Source organism: Drosophila virilis, chromosome 4 (assembly GCF_030788295.1).
Source record: "Drosophila virilis strain 15010-1051.87 chromosome 4, Dvir_AGI_RSII-ME, whole genome shotgun sequence".
In the NCBI taxonomy this organism is placed as follows: domain Eukaryota; kingdom Metazoa; phylum Arthropoda; class Insecta; order Diptera; family Drosophilidae; genus Drosophila; species Drosophila virilis.
Genome location: NC_091546.1, coordinates 714,727 through 732,306, shown reverse-complemented (window position 1 = coordinate 732,306; position 17,580 = coordinate 714,727). Strand labels below are relative to the sequence as shown.

The window sequence follows — 17,580 nt, the reverse complement described above, 5'->3', positions numbered from 1 at the left end:
ATAACTAGTAGCTGGCTGTAGCGAAATATTTGCCTGGCTAAAGGATTGAGGCCCACCGGAACTGGCGACTGGCAACTGGGCTGTGGGTGGTCCTTTTGACGCTCGGCAGACATTTGGTCATTTGTTGCCATCGCCTGTGGCTGCAAATTGCAAACAGCAGCAACAACAATATATATATGTATATATAGTTGTAGTGGTACGCCAACGCACAGACGAGTCCACGTCAGAGAGACATCATCTTGTTAGCGTTTTGTCAGCCAGACTGTCACATTCGCTTCTCGCTGCTGTTGTGCCCCGCAACAAGTTGACAAGGGGGCGGTGCAGAGAGACCAGCATCCTACCCAGTACTTGATTCTCTCCCGGGGGCCCGGGCCCGCATTCACGTCTCCTTTGCACGCACTTCACGCCTCACTTGACTTACATTTGGGCCGACGTCGCTGCCGCCGTCGACTCCGGAGCGCAAAATCTTTAATTGTCGCGCAATTTTCCAGTTACTGCATTTCTTTGCTCTCAACGAACACGCCTCCCTAGCTGCCCAATTGCTATGGAATTCATGTATTCATTCATTTGCCACCCGGCTGCACAGTGGCACGCAATTCATATAAAAAAGTTGGAATCTTCAATTTTATATAATTGTGAATATATTATTATATAAAATGTATTAATTGGCGTTGCCTGGATGAAACTATGCATTACCCAAATTAGAACCAGCGACCTTCGCTTGTTGGTGCGACACTTAAGCGCCTAATTCCACTGTTAATTTTTCCTACTTTTTTGAGATTTTCAAATATTTTGCTAATGTTCAATATGATGCCTGTACGTTTTCCCATAAGAAAGCAAATTTTTCACATTTGCAAAGAATGTTACATTCCGAGAACTTTAAGCTATAATTTTAAATTCTATTAATCCCACATTTTTTAACATTTAAAGAATGTCAGCCTTCCAGCTCTTTCAGTCAGTCAGACACTCAGACAGTCATGTCACATGTCATATATATAAAGATTGATAAATACTAAATTTAATCTAACCCTTCTTTTTAATAGAGACAGACCTTGTTTTCTACACATTATCTAATCCATGAGAGCAATCAAAGATCAGTTAGCCTACTTAGGCATTATAAAGATGTCACAATGCATTTTTATAGCCTCTAAAAATTTTATTGCTTAGCAGCTTTCAACTCTCTATCAAATCAAAGAATAAACTGGCATTTCGACTATTAACGGAAATAGTTTGTATATTTTTTCGACAATCTTTGACCACTGTGCGAATACTTTAGATATTCATTCATACGGTTCAGTTTTTTTGCGCTCTCTTTTCTCATTCATTGCAAAGTCTGCCCGTTGCATTCATTTGGACGCCACTTGCGCATGCAAGCGATATGCCCGGGCCGCCAGTCGGTGCCGGGCGCCCGAAGACGACAATGGAGGAACGGGTCACAATGAACAGTGAACAGTAACTACCAATTAGGCGGGTAGCGAAAGCAATTTCAATTAAAGGAATTAATTGCGTGTGCGGCAGGCAGTTAAAGTACAGAGAGTTGAGATACAACGTGCAACACTTTTGGGCGCGATAAGCGCCACTTATCTAAATACATATTTACTTTTGTGAAACGGCAAAAAAAAAAAATACCAGGAATGCAGCGCCCGCATTGTCAACCCAGCCCTGCGAGTTGCCGAGTTGGTTGCGATTTTTATCGCATTTTCAGGCAGCTTGACAGGCGCCAGCAGCAGTTCTTTCAGGTGTCAGAACTTGCCGCCCACAACAACAACACAAAGCTCTTTCCGCTTCCGCTGTGGATGCTGTCGAAAGCGGCTTTCGACAGCCGCCGCCACCGCCGCCGCCGCAGAGATAGAAATTTCATTTTTTCTCATGCAAAGACTGACGAAACCGGAACAAATTGTACAATGGGCTAATTAGTGGCCACACAGTTAAGAGATCAAAGATACAGGCGTAGCATAAACTAACCGTAGGATAAACATTAAGAACTTCAACTAAACAAATGCCCAGCGAGTAGGTGCCAAGTGAGGCGGGCAGCGGGGCGGCACATAAAATTCGACAGTTTCTCAGTTTCTCATCGAGAGATGCCAACAAATCAGTGCCAGAAATTCCAAAGAGACTAAAAGGGGAGCACATAAAAACAGAAAAATCTAATATACATATATATATACATATATATATATATATATATATATATATATTACGATCAACTAAGCTAAAAGCATTGCTGAGTCACACGAGTTGAGGGCGGGTAAGCCGCATGGTAAAATGTGGTTGGATTTCCACGTGTAAATGCGCATGTAAAATGTCACTTAAACTCGCTCAATATTTGATAGGGCCACGGGCAAATTGAGTCACCTACAAAATGCAAACGGGCGCCACTCAAATGCCCGGCGGTTGCATACACAGAGACACACATATACATCTACACACACACAGACACACACTTATAGATACATTGTTGGGCTTTATAAAAATGTTTTACGATTCCCGACACAAAGCGGGGCCAAACCAAAAACAAAGACTCGCCAACTGGGCATAAAGCGAGTTTTATTATGCCAGATAACAGAGCGCGACAGAGAAGCACACAGAGAGAGAGAGAGAGAGAGGGATAGAGAGAGAATGAGAGACAGATAGAACAGTCGCTTTGCATGTCGCGACTTCCATGCTAAAGTCAAGCGGCATTGCATTAAGCAAACGGCCACTGAAGACGTCTGGACATGAGCGTGAACACATGAATAGCTGCCGGCAGCCTAATGGATATGGATATGGTTACGGATACGCTGAGGCAACATATAACCAACAGCAAACACCAAGCAACAACAACAACAACAACAACGACAACGAACAAATGGAGCGAGTTACTACTTATATGTATATTTCTTTGTTTTTTGTATACCCTAACAAAGAGTATTATAAATTGGTCACATAATATACTTCAGCGTCCATAAGAGTATAACTACGATCTTAGCACATTCTATGTTAAATTTATATTTTTTTTTTCAAATATATTTGTATATACTAAAGTATAACTACTCGTCATAAATATTCTAATAGAAGGTAAATTGGTATACCAAAAAATTCATTAAAAACCTGATCTTTGCATTTCCTATATTACAAAAATATTTTTTTCGCTATATTTGATTTTAAACAATATGATACTAAGGCATATTCGCTCTTTTGATATAGCACAAAAGAAAGGGAAATAATTGGATTAATTGGAAAATAAATTATTTCAACAAAGATTTCATTAAAAATGTGAAACTAAAGTCAGAGTTCGCGGATGTATCGATTTAACACGTGAACTGAGCACATATAACATAAAAAATCTTGACCTCATGTCATAGATTAAGAAAGTGTATTGAGTTATCGACAATCGGCGAAGGAGCTTCAGTTTTTTTTAAAGATCTTTTTCGCGTGTGGTTTTTCAATTTCATTATCAAGTTTTATGCGGCGCGCATCGGTTTACTTAGCAGCTGGAGACATATGTGAAAAGGAAAGGGGCTTTGCGGTGACCTTTGTGTGGTCGGGGGCAACGACATCGACCTGGACGCCAACCGATTGACGGCTGAGTGACCCGTTTGCTGTCCGTTTGCGTAATGCCCGCATCTCCGTTCGCGTTTGAGCCATTTCTGTTGTGTTGCTATTAAATTGAATATTGTGGCTTGCCAACTGACGGCCCATCAGCCAAGTCGGCACGAGATTCAATCGCTGAAATGAATTAACCGCAGCAGCAACAACGGCAACCAGAGCAATGACAACCTTAACTCCAGTAGCAAATTCAATTGTTGTGGCTGCTGTCATATTAAGCAGCCAGCAGAGTTGGGCGTAACTCTGCTTGTTTGCGAAATGCTGTTGATGTTGTATTCGATTTCCATTGAGGATTAGCATGGCAAATGATCTCATCGAGTTGAGCACTAAAAGCCGCAGCGTACGCTGATATTTTGTTAGGCTTTCGGAATTACGCAGATTCATAATAATTGAAGATGCACAATAACGATCGGGATAAGAATCCAGGCTTGTTAATGGATGTGGCTGAAGACCTTAGCTGAAGGCTACAGAATTTTGTCTTATTAAGAACAAAATTAATAATAATAATATTGATAATAATAATTATAATAATAATAATCCTAATAATAATAATTATAATAATAATAATATATCTAATAATTCATAGTATTAAATTGAAAGTGTTTCAGTTGTATGCGCCTCCTAGAAGATATTCCGTACTCAGGTCCGAGCTGCCATTTTTCTATTCACAAAGTAGCTTTTTGCCTGTCCACCTCCAGGTAGACACAAATTACTTAAGTGAATGAAAAAATCTTCATTGAAATGAAATCAATCATTTTATATGGATAAATTGTATGAATATAAACAATTAAATATAACTTTCTTGGTACAATCATATTTTCACAGTCACCTTGGCACAGTTTTACACAATTGTTTGCTTTAGCTTTTATTACATTTAAAATTCTCGAATAATAACAAAAACAAATCGTACTCGACACTGTCTCAAGTAATAAACGAGTAGCTTTTGAGTCGTTTTAATTTCTATGAAATAAGCCATGTGAAGCCGAAAGCCATTATTCACATGAATTTCCGTCCACTGAGCCTTCAAGCACTACTCCCCAATATGTAGTTGCAACCTTTTGGGTTGTGGGCCGCCTCCCCCACCTCGCCCCTAAAGCTGACCCCCTTAAAAGCAGCCGAAAGTGCACAGCAACAACAATTGTTGCCGTTGTTGTTGCTGTTGTTGGCTGCACACAAAAGGAACGATAACAACGATAACATTTTAGCACATAAATTACAAATTCATGAAAAATTTTACGCTCGTGTTGTGCGCTTTTTGTTGCGTTTTATTTCCTTGTTGTTGTTGTTGTTTGTGTTGTTCTTGTTGTTGTTGTTGTTGTTGTTGTTGTTGTTTGTTTTCTGTTTTTGGCGGCAAACGCATTGCATGTTGCCGCCGTGGCCGCTGCTGCTGCTGCTGGCATTTATGTTGCTCGCCGGCAGCAACATGCATATAGCAGACCGACAGATATCGCGCACGGATATACATTTATATATATATATATGTGTGTGTGTGCTTTTGTGGGATAGGCTTTGCCTTAGTTGTCCGCAAAAGGTGGCAGCAGCAAAGGTGCATCGCGATCAATGCGTTATTTGCAATGCATTGCTGTTGCTGCCGCTTGCAATTGCCGCTGGCATCTGTTTAGTCAGCATTTGGACCCACATGTGCGGAGGCTGGGTTTTTTTTTTTTTTTTGGTGCTTTATGGCTTCATTGCAAGCAAATTTAAATGTTAATCAATTGCTGGGCAATGCGTTAAGAGTGAAGTGTCCGCATGTGGCGCAAGTTGGCCCAGAATCTGTCTGGCGAATGGAAATAATGGGCGCAGCGAAAATAAATATAGCTAGCAAATATGGCAAGCAAAAATGTTGACGGCAGATGGAATTTAAATCAAAATAAATGCAGCGAACGCGCCTCGCCAATTTGTTTGCTTATTTTGGGGCGAAGGTTGGGGCGGGGAGTCGACAGGGAATTGTGTATAGACTGAAAAAGTTATGAGCGTCGCAGCCGGAAAAGCAACACGTAACATTTTTCACAAATCCTCGCACGCTGCTGGTTTTTAGCCAAGGCTCAACAATTTCTCTCACATGCGAGCCGCAAAAAAATGGGGGGGAAAAATGAAAAGCTGCAACACAAGCAAACAAAAATCTGGTGCATAGTTTGATTTATACCTCCTGATTTGCTTACCTCCAGAAGCTGCGGGTAGCCCGAATCTCAACGGATGCAACTTAATTTGCAAGGCGCGCATCAAGCGAAAATATTTGCACAAAGTGCAACAAAATGGAGTTTCTCTTCCAGCCCTAGTCGAGCATTGCAAAATGAAAATCGGCCGAGAGGCAAGTTGCAGTCGTTGCCGATGAAAACCGGAAAACGACAAACGGCCAAAGAAAATGATGAGAAAAAATTCCAAAAGCTGAAATTGCATTATGTCGATTTTGTGGATTTTTCTATTTTATATGCTAAAGAGAACGTGAGGGGCGAGAAAAGAAAAAATAAATGAAGGATATAACTGACGCAAGATGCTCGGCTGCAAGTAGCTTAAAGAGAAAACCCCGCCTCAGGCCATAAGAAACGTCAACATTAAAGGACAGTGCATACAAAAAAAAAATTACTTTCGCGCAAGGACAAACATTTGCGAAAGACTTTTATTGGTTTAGGCTAAGAGCAGCAGCAGCCGCAGGAGCTGCTGAAACAGGTGCTGCGCCCATTCCCAGGTGAGTTAAATGAAAGAAAAGTACAAATAAAATAAACGAAGAGAATACTCAAGTTTTAACGATATGATAACTGTTAGGAAAAATAAATATAAAACTTAAGACTTCGAGAAAAGTGACTCCATTTCAGAATATACTAATCGCCACTTAAGCTGATCAGAAATGAACATCCACAGATTCCCATGTGAATGTGGTTTATAATATCTAAATTTCTACAATAATAAATATAAAACTTAAAACTTTAGGCAAACTGAATCAGTATCAGGAATATCTAAAGTATCTGACTAATCGGGACTTAAGTTAATCAAAAATTAGCATCCACAGATTCCCATTTAAATGTAGCTTATAATAATTCAGTTTCTATATACAAAGCCTCCCTTTCCTTTGTCCATAACATATTTGCTCGCATGGCAAACGCTTGGCTATCCCAAATAAATTTTATGGCCCGAAAAAACTTTCTCGCACTTGAATTTTGTTTATCTGGGCGCACGGCTGACTCAAAGGCAGAGCTGCTGCTGGGCGTGTTTTTAATTGCCGGGACAATTAAAAACAATTTTGCAGGCACCCAGAGCGGGGCAATAAATTTAATTGGCCGCAGTGACGCCCCTTGGAAGACGCCCCCTTTGACTTTTGTTGGCTTTTATGGTCTCCCCCTCTTCCTCTCCCTTTCCCTTTACTTACACCTCTACCTCTACCTATCTCTATCTCCATTTTCATTTTCATTTCCAGCTTCATCTCCGGCCACGTCTCCTTTGCTGCTTTTCTGGGTATTTTGGCTTGGCAGCCATTTTCGCACCTACTGACAAGGTGTCTGTGTGGGGTGCGCAGCAATTTATGCGGCTGTCAAATGCAACCCTGCTTGATTTTTATTGGCAGCAAACACGCATGTACCCCCTCCCGCCCTGCCCCGCCCACCATTTGCTTTTCGGGTAATTGCATTGAGCACATAAATCAATTGAATTGCATTTTCATGCGACAAGTTTGGCCAACGAACCCTTCTGGACTGGGCCGCGCCCCCGCCTGCAAGTGAAAGCTAAAGTAGTTTTTCCTTAGAGCTGTCTTTCATCTTTTCGCACAGCTTCCAGCCCTGGCCCCAGCCGCAGCCCTGCTGCTGCTGTCCTGCTGTGAAACCCTTTCGAGCGAAGCATAATCAATTGAAATTGCATGCAATGCGTCAAAGCCAAAGCCAAAGTCCATGTCGTTGTGGAAAAGGGAAAGAAAAAGGGAAAGGGTAGTGCGGAGTCGGAGTCGGAGTCGAAGTCGAAGTCAATTCCCCGCTTCTGCGGCATCCATTAGTTTTGGCTTGCGGCTGCCCCCATTTCTAGAATTTGAGGTATGTTCACGTAAAAAGATTATCAGAACTTCGTTTATTGCTTATCAAATTAAATGATTAATGTTTTTGGCTCTTTGTTGTTGCTGCTTTTGGCTTTTCCTCGTTTTGCTTTTCCAACGAAACTGTCAGCAACAGTTTTTCACAGTTCAAATGTGCTTCTTTATATTCATTTTATTTTTCTGTTGTTGTTCCTGTTGTTGTTGCTTGTTCAGCATTTTATTGAGAAAGTTTTGCGGCGACTTTGTGGCTGTTAACGCTCTGTTGATTTGCTCTGGGGCAATCGGAGGCGGCAAATCATATTTCACTTATTTTGAATATAAAATTTTGTGCGACAGTTTGATAACAAATTTGCATATCTGATGCAACAAGTGCCGCATGCTGGACAACAGCTTTCACTTGAGGCTGGCTAAGCAGATAAGAATGGGCACATTTTTGGGGGGATGTGATAAATGGAGACGTTTAGATGAGAGAGAGAGAGCGAAAGTGAAAGAGCGAGAAAAAAGAGAAATATCCAAAACTAAGAGACGACTTGCACGATAATATTCTGTTTTTACATGGCATAAATATGTGTTCCACCTACCAAATTTGATATTATATGTTTAACTTTTGATTTAAAAAAGTTAACTGGACGGAAGTTCCACATACTAAAATGTTTAAAAATCCATGTCTCAATCTAATAATTCCATGGAAATTTCCTTTACCTGTCTCAAGGTACTCAAACTTCAAACATTTATTCTGTATTCACATTAAATGTACTCAATACAAATTTTACATACAGCTAACATGTTAGATTGTTATTAAAATTGCGATTTAGGGCCCACACATGTTCCACGTGCATAAATATGTTATGTATTTACGAAAAATTTTCTTAATCAGACTTTAAGTCCAATTATAAACATCCTTAAATTTAATATGTTCATTCAAAAATTTTACACACAGTTTTAATAATTCATTCTGACTGAATTAGAAAATTTTCGCTTAAGGCCCACTCAAGTTCCACTGACAAAATTCAAAACTATTTTCCGCTTGTGCCCTACATAAAGAGCTGGCCAAGCATGGCTCACATTTTTTTTTTAGCTGTCGGAATAGATGTAACTAACGCACCCGCATGCACGGCATATGATCCACAGCCCATTAATCAGCGAGAGCATCCAAACAAAAGTATAACTCATCAACGCACAAATTACAAAGACAAACGATGACTGACAATGGCCAAAGCTGCCACCACTTACTACCCACAATCCACACACACACACACACACACACACACTCGCACACACACTCGCACACACACTCGCGCTGTGGGCCAGAGTTTTTGTTAATTAAACAAATGCCGCAGTGACATGTGCACATCAGGATGATGACTGGCGTTTGGCGTATGTTGAGCGCATCGCAGTTTGCGGTTATGCATCTGCAGGGCCAAATTGTCACATTGAGCAGTGGCAGGGTGTGTGGTGGGGCTGGGAGGGGGGCAGGTTACGGTTTTCGGGGCTAGATTCTGAACGCACACACAATTCCGGTTGACAAAAGTGGCGGCGCCGCCAACAGCGTCACTGAAAATGGCTCCGCATGCAATTTAATTTATTTCAATTGCAGCTGAAATTATTACGACAGGCGACAGTCGACGGCTGCGAGGGGCGTGGGGGGCAACAGGCGACCGCCGACAGGCGACAAAGTGCCGTCGCAGAGAACCGCAGAGCAATTTGCTCATATTTTGTATTTCTTTGTTTGTTGCAGCTTTTCCCGCTGTTCATAAACAAATTCTGGCGCGAAGAAACCAAACGCAGTAAGCGTCAATTTCAATTAAACAGACATCATCAACATGATGATGATGATATTAATGATGATATTGACGTTGATGATGATGATGATGATGATGATGATGATGCACCCAGCTGCCCTCTAGCTGCCTCGTGTGTGTCTTGCCACATTTGCCACCGCGTCAGAACTCGCGCTTAACTTGCATCACAAAGCGGTCGGGTTGCGGCCAGGGTTGCCACCGCAGTGCAGCGGCTACCCACACACTGGGATAGTTAACTCTGGCCTGATAAGTAGCTGACTTTCATAGCAGAAAATCGAAATTTTCTCATTTTCACTGTTTATTGAGGCGTTACCAGCCAGGCGAACACATCGTGAACTCTTGGGAGTTGGCAGCTAATAAAGTGTTTGATTTACAAGGAAATAAAGTTTGTGATAACTTTAAGTCGCATATCAACTTTTTCATTTCAAAAGAATCAGAGGGAATTATAATAAAAAAGATTATAAAGCTTTCGATTTGCAGGGGAATAATATTTGTGTAAACTTTAAGTCTCATATTAATTGCAAAATTACCTTTTTTACATCAAAAAAATTAGTAGAAATTAAAATAAAAAATATATGCCTATATGAAATATTATTTGTGAAAACCTTAAGTCTCTCAATAAACTGCTTCAAGCTTGTTAAATAAATTAATATTTAAATCAAACCATTTTTGTACAATTTTTAATATGAAAAAAAAAACAAAATAGTTTAAGTTCGATATTTAAGCTCTTATTTTTCAGGTATCGAAATTTAAGCTAAGCCAAGTGCCCAAACAACAGCTGGATTGAAGCAAGTTTTGCCGATTTCTTAAATAAAAAACTTCCAAAGAAGGGACAATAAAATGGTTGGCGTTTAATCATGAACGGAAACTTAAGCTAAATAATATGCCCAAACAACAAAGGTAGAGCCATTTCCACATTCAAAGAACTTGAACGCCTTTTGATTTAGTTAGCCATATTTTAAGCAGAGTTTTAAGGCAGAAATCTGGTTCGAGCTATGAAACGAACCTCGGACCCCGCTTCAAATAATCTCCTCGCTGTTTAACCACGGTGCGCGCTGCCCCATGGTCTTTTAAGTAGCCCGCGGCAATTGCAGCTGTGCCTTAGTTTAGCCCGACTTGACCCCATCGCTTGCTACCCCCTCCCCCGTCCACTACGATTCCATTAATATAATGTGGCTAAAACGAACTGCACTTGGCCCAAACGGCGCTGACTTTTGCAATGCCATGCATTCGCCATGGGTGGGCCACCAGATACAGTTTCATTTTCAGCGTTTAAGCATTGTGTTGCCAGTTGCTCTTGTTGTTGTTGTTGCTGTTGTTGTTGTCGTTTTTGTTGTTGTTGTTTTCTGGTCGCACAGCGCCGCACAGTTTCAAGTGTAAATTAATTTATGAGGCACGCGGCGTCAACGGCGCCGCGCTGTGCGGCTTGGCTCGGCAATAGCGAATATATGCCCCCCCCCCCCCTGCCACGCCCCTTTGACCATTTGGCACTTGCCACTTTTGGCCATTCGCCATTTGAAATGTCAACCAAAGTGTGAAATTTCATATTGAATGATGACGCGGCCGTCGCCAACGCTGCCATTGACAAATGAAGCTGACCGAGGGAAACTGCATAATTGAAGCCAGGCACATATATACACTATATACATATATATGCTCTATACTCTATAAGTGTCTCACTTACCTATTAAAATGCCGATGACGCAGAGCGCGGTGAGCAGCTGCACACAGGAAAACATTTTGTTGGTTTTTTCTTTTGTGATACAAAGTGCGTCTGGAAAGAGATGAGAGGGTTAATTGTTTATACACAAGTTGATTTGACTGATTTGTCTATTATGCACATGCATCATCATAATTATTGTTTTTCCTTTTATTTTCTATTTTTCACTTGTTTCTTTTTTGTTTTGTCAACCACGCCCCGCTGCTCAATGTTGAATGTCTAGACGCCCCGTCGCTGCGGCAGACACATGCAATTTGTCGCTTGTTTAGCACGCCATAATAGAGACATTATGTTCCCCCCCGATTAAGCCCCCTCCCCTCACGCCCATGGCTGACCCGCTCCTGTTCCGGCGTTGCCGAAAGCAAGTGTCAAGCGGAAGCGCCACCTGTGCCGACGACGATGCCGATGCCAATGTCATCATTCAAATGTCATTCGCTCTTACAAATTGTTGTTTGACATGGCATGCCGCTAATCAAAACAGAACACACACCTCGGCATACTCACACACACACACACACACACGCACACCCACTATAAAGCGCCACATATGTCAATCAACACTAGGGGGGCATACACACACTCGCCCATCCTTGTGTGCAATTAAGCGCTGCAAATAGCACTGGCTCGATTTGTGGCCCAACCCCTGGTCTGTGAATGTTGGGTGAATGTGGATTGCGGCTTTGTTACGCCACGCCACGCCCACTCGATTGACCAAAAAATTTTCATCAGTTTGGCCATTGTCCAGAATCTGTATCTGGATCAAAGTCGAAATCGGAATCGTAATCAGAATCGTACTGGCCGCCGGCTGCTTTCTGTTTGGAAATCACTCGATGATTGTCATCGTAGGTGTGACTAATTGTTGGTCATTTATCTTCTTTGCCTTCGCTCTACATTCTTGCCTTTGCCTTTGCCTGCGCTTTTTGTTTCCATGGAAGCCATGAATAATTTCCGTTCCCCCTTAACCGGTTAGCTGGGGCCCTTTTTTGGACTGTTTGCCCAAATTAGATACATTTGATCGAATTGATGGCCCAATTGCCAACTCGAATGGGCTTTTCGCTTACGCATTCAAAACCGGATGAAGGGGCATCACTTACCAGTTCACTGTACAAGTAATTGCTATTTTTATATCACAGATCAAAACTGATCGCTTTGAATTCAGCTTAAGTCCATGCCAATCGATTTGTACATCATTTAAAAGTTTGCTAATTTTATATGAGAGAAATTTGTCGAGTAAAAACCCAAGTGCACAGCCCTTTGCTAACTTAAATCACATTTAATTCGGATAAACTAAGTTGCTTAGTATTAAACATAATGGACTATTAGCATATCTTGCATTCCAGACTATTAATCAATTAGTTAGTCTCAGGGTCTAGTCACAGTTTCTACTCCAATTGGACAGCAAGATGAATGCAGTACGTTGCATTCCATTGATCGATAACAATTCGATAACATTCATTTCGATTTGCACAACATTAAAATTTTTGCTAATTTAAATACAAAAGAAATCTTACAGTGAAACCAAAGCGCACAGCCCTTTATTGACTTAAATTATTCGCAATGCGGACAATTAGACAGCAAGTGGAACGATAACATTCTGAGATATTTCTGCATGTCTTCCTGGTTTTGTTATGCCTTCGCCAACTGCAACCACAGCTATCCGCTCAAAGGAGGTTTCACTGTATATCATAGTTAAATAAATGTTTTGCTCTTTTCAAATAAGTTTTAAGCAACACATTTTCATGTCATCACAACCAATCTCCCTGCTCAACGTGTTGTTGTAACATATGTGCCATGTTCAGCTCTGTTGTTTGATTGACAAATGCTTTGAAAGCGGCCACATGGAAGGCACAGACAAATATTATACCGAAATGATTGTCAAAAATTGTTCGCATGCAATATTTGGCTGGGCTCTGGTCTCTGGGCACAACAGCTAACTAGCCATAAATGCCCCAATGACTTGCGATACATGTGTATCTGTTCGCCCCTAGGCTGTGTATCTGTCAGATACAGATACACCCGTGTGTGTGTGTGTGCTGTGTGTGTGTTGTAGGCAACCCCCGACAAATGCTATGGCAACACTTACGGGGTGTATGTTCCCTTATTTATTTTTTATATTTTTTTTTTTTTTGTATTTTTTCTTTGTTTTTAGGCCGACAGGTGCACACACGTCTCCTTTTTCAAACTAATTTCAAAGCGAATGCCTTGGCAGGAGGGGAAGAGGGAGAGCTCGCACTTGCTTGCGTGTCTCGGCTGATTTGCATAATTTGGCCGTTAAGTGGCGGAAAAATGTAATCGAATGAACAGATAGGCAGCCAGGTGCCTAGGTGCCTAGGTGGCAGCTATTTTTACGAGCGCCCAACTGTAATTAGAATGTAACATTTTTTGGCAAAAACAAGCCGAAAAAAAGTCATTCGCTTCCTAACTTAAATAAAACCAAATGAGTCTCGAATGTGGGCAGAAATATATATTTATTCGTGCGCCCCAGACAAGTAGCCAGGCCCTCATCTGAGCCTGAGCCTGAGCCGAAGGCAGCCCCACAAGTGAGCAGCGTTTGTTAACCTTTTTAGCCGCTGGCCCCATTCCGGGTGGGTGTTAATAAAACAGTGCTTATGTAACAATGTCAAGATACTTTTACATTTCGGTTCATTGGTTTTTTAGTGCCTTGGTTTTTGGTCCGCCTACCCGACCTCCCGCCCTCTGACCAGCTGAACAACAATATGTGACAATTCAGCTGAGGTATAGGTTACTATGACAGCAGTCCTTAGACGCGTTCGATGCCCAATTGAAAATTCTCGAAGTTATCAATTACAACGCCCTGCCAGCGATTGTCTCTATGCTGCGGCTATACAAGTGCCAAGTCTTAGTCCGGACAATGGCAAGAGTATAATGTATCCCAAAGTATATATGCGACAGTTTCTATAGCTTCTGATGCTGGCTCGTATTACCAAGTGAAAATTGATTTTGGTTTTTTCAACATTTGTAGCTTTCTTGTAACGAATGTGGAAACTCAAGCTGCGTTCATTTAAGTGCTAGCGAAAAAAGTTAAGTACTTTATGCAAGACGCACACAATCAACCGCAAACGATCTATAAATACAATTTTAAATATGACTCGCTTTTATGACAAACAAAAATACTAATCACAATACCGAGCTGCTTATAAGTCAATCTTGGGCAGCTCTGGGTTCAGTTTCCGACCGACTTTCATGATGGGAGCATTCATCGGCCTGGCATTGCTGCTGCTCTTTGCACACACTCTAGCCTTGGACAAGGCTGAATATCAAGATGGAATTAGTTACGAGCAATTGTCATGTATTTTACATAATATACAAGAAGAAGTTGAACAGCGAGACGATCGTCTTAGAAGGTGCTGCAAGCTGCTCAGAGCCCTCGACAATGAAAACAATTGCGATTTTTGTTACGATCAGAATATTTTATATGCGATAGAAAATATGAAAGTCGAGTGCGCGGCTGGCTTGCAGGGCGGGCTGCGACCAGGATGTAATAGGAATCCACTGACACACAAATGTCAAAAATTATTTCCAAAAAAGTATGGCAAAAATTGAACAAAATTTAAGTGCAAAATAATTCAAATGAAGCTCACACAAGGAAAGCGGGTTGGATAAAAATAACCAAAAGCCTCGCCCACGACAAGCTTTATATATATATAAAAAAAAAGCCTTTTCACTTTGTTTCTCATTCAAAATGCAATACTTATTTATAATCAACTTGGGTTTTATTAAAATTTATATTACGCAAAAAGCTGAATCTAGCTATATAAAACTATTAATCGCCTTTCAAATATTCAACATAGTAATATATGCCCTTGCGTGTTTATAATATTTTAGCCTGGAGAACTGAATAAACATTGAAGTAAGTCAACTTTGGCTGCCAATTAAAAGCAATTAATAAATCAAGCGTTATCATAAAAGAAGCTAAAAGTATTTGCTTTTAATTAAGACAGAATAAAAAAAAAACTACAAGCAATAACTTTTGCAAGCAGCAAATGGTAAATAAAAAGGGCCGCGTTGCCAAATCGATTTCAGAGCATGAACAAAATGTTTAACATGAACAAGAAGAAAGTTGCCCATAAAAAAAGGCTAGGGGGCCACATAAAAAATTCTCAGCTAATAAACTAACAAGAGCCGCGGCAAAAATGTATAAACAATCGAATCTGTCTGTGTGTGTGTGTGTGTGTGCTATATATACGATTTGATACCCTCTAATTTGTTTATTTTGCGCTAAATGCACAGCAAGAAACAACAGCAGCAACAACAATGAGAGAGAAGTGCAGCAAGTGCCATAAAAAATCAACATCAGCGCGAGGCGTTGGGAATTACAAATTTATAAACTGGCAAATGCGCCATGTGTGGGTGGGTGGAGGTGATAGGGGGAAGGGGGAGGCCTGGAATATTGGAAAAGCGCTGTAATGCCTGAATATTTATGCAAACGTCAATGCAATTGAGTTTTTCGAGCTGCCAGCATTAGTATTTTATTACAAATCATCCAACACGCACACACACACACACATACCAACACACATTGTGGCAAATTGAAGTGTATTCGGGCAACGTCACGTATGAGTGATGATGCGTGTGCCTAGGCGCTGTGTAAACAGAGCTGTGTGTGATATTTATCTGTGTGTGTGTGTGTGTGTGTGTGTGTTTGTGTGTGTGTACTCAGTGCATATGATTAGTTGATGTAACGCCACTTGCTGGATTCAAAATTAGGTTGCAGTTGGCGCTGGCGCCAATTGAAAAGCTCTAAAACATCAACAAATCAAGCGAGACATTGGCAGTCCCTCCCCCTGTTCCTTTGCCCCGTCCCCTGCCACTGTCCCTCTCCCTAACCAATCTCTTGGCTCATTTATGCACATTATAGCCACTTGAGGCTGCAGTAGGCCCAACTGCCAACTGCCTGACTGACTGACTGACTGCCTGACTGACTGCACACATTTTGTTCATATTGATTTGCATTTATATCCATTGGATCCACCCCCTGCCCCCTCCGTCTATCCCACTCTCCAGCCACATGCCATAATTTATTTGATTGATATGGCTTTTCAGCTGTACGTTTTACTTTCGTATATAATTTTATAAATTATTTGCCCATAATAGTGGAGAGACCTCCATTTGATTGCCGCTAATTTGACTGTCAATCAATGGATATGTTGCAGTTTTTCTTCTTTTCGCTTTTCCAACAGTTTTTCATTCATTTTCATTGTCCCCATTTTATGATACATTTGTTTACTGTCGTGTCTGTCGTGTCTGCCGTGGCGTGTTTTATGTTCATGTGTTATGCATCACCATTTGTTCTTGTTATAAATTCCGTTTATACACAAACTGGCATATTTATTTAAAATGGCGCAAAATGATCAACTGAATTATTCGACGGAGTCCAAATAAATTGAAACGCATTTCAGTTACACTTGGAGTTTATAAATAAGTCTGTCCCATAGATATATCTGATATATTATGAAGAGATTACAATTTTTAAATATTATATATTTTATTTTACATGCAAAACATTAATGTTTCCAGCTCTTAAGGGGCTTTGACTGCATGTGTTCATCCCTCTGGTATATATACATTTAAATATAATCTGTATACACCAAATTCTTCGTATACCCTTGCATAATTTGTAGATACATAAATAAGAATAGATCAGTCGGTCGTGTCTGACTAAGAGATACCCTCAACTATGTATATTTATCAAATTTCAAGCATCTAATTTTTGTAGTTCTAGATATCGAACCATTCACACAGATTTACAATCAGATGGAGAGTCGAATTGATGAACAAGCATAGCTCGATCGATTCAGTGCGTCCTCCCGATTCGGCACAATAAATACTTTAAGGGGTTGGAGATTTATCCCTCTGCCTGCCTGCACATGGCACCCTTTTAACCATTGAGCTTTGGGTTAAAAAAAATTACACCATTATAGTCGACCACTTTTGGTGGTTTTTGGATACTCAAAGAATCGGCTCTTGAAATCGCAGCCACTTATTTGTGGTTGTTTACGGGGCCTGAGTTCGCGCTGAGAGTGTTTCCCAAAAAAAAAAAAAAAAAAATGCCCATGCAGCGCAGTGAAGAGCACTTGACTAAAGTGTGAAAGATTAAAGAATTGATTTGAACGGCCCGCAAACAGCTCCAAAGGTAGCCCAAAAAAATATTAAACTATTTTTGCTTTTCATCTTGTTCTTTTTTCTGAATGCTGAACTGTGGGCAAAGGCAAAATAATTTGATGAATTCTCGGCCAAAACTCATCTCTCAAATGTGCTTTGCCATTGAATGCCATTTTATGCATACATTTTTCAATATATACTCATTTAGCAGATATTTTTACAGCTCAAACAAGCCCTCAACTGCGTGTGTGTAGGTTTAGGGCTAGTTCAACTTAATTGCCTGCACGATATTTGTCTTTCGTTTTATGACTCTGCAGCATGCGAGTATT

At 40.8% G+C, this 17,580-nt stretch overlaps 1 protein-coding gene across 3 annotated transcripts in view; it reads right to left on the bottom strand.

Moving 5' to 3' along the window:
• beat-IIIc (beaten path IIIc) overlaps positions 1 to 17,580 on the bottom strand; it is a 125,459-nt gene that overhangs the window by 62,217 nt on the left and 45,662 nt on the right. For all 3 annotated transcript variants that reach the window (XM_032438792.2, XM_032438791.2, XM_032438793.2), the window contains one exon: positions 11,093 to 11,182. In XM_032438792.2, the coding sequence (XP_032294683.1) occupies positions 11,093 to 11,147 (55 nt within the window). In that variant the 5' untranslated portion in view covers positions 11,148 to 11,182. The remainder of the gene's footprint in view (positions 1 to 11,092; positions 11,183 to 17,580) is intronic.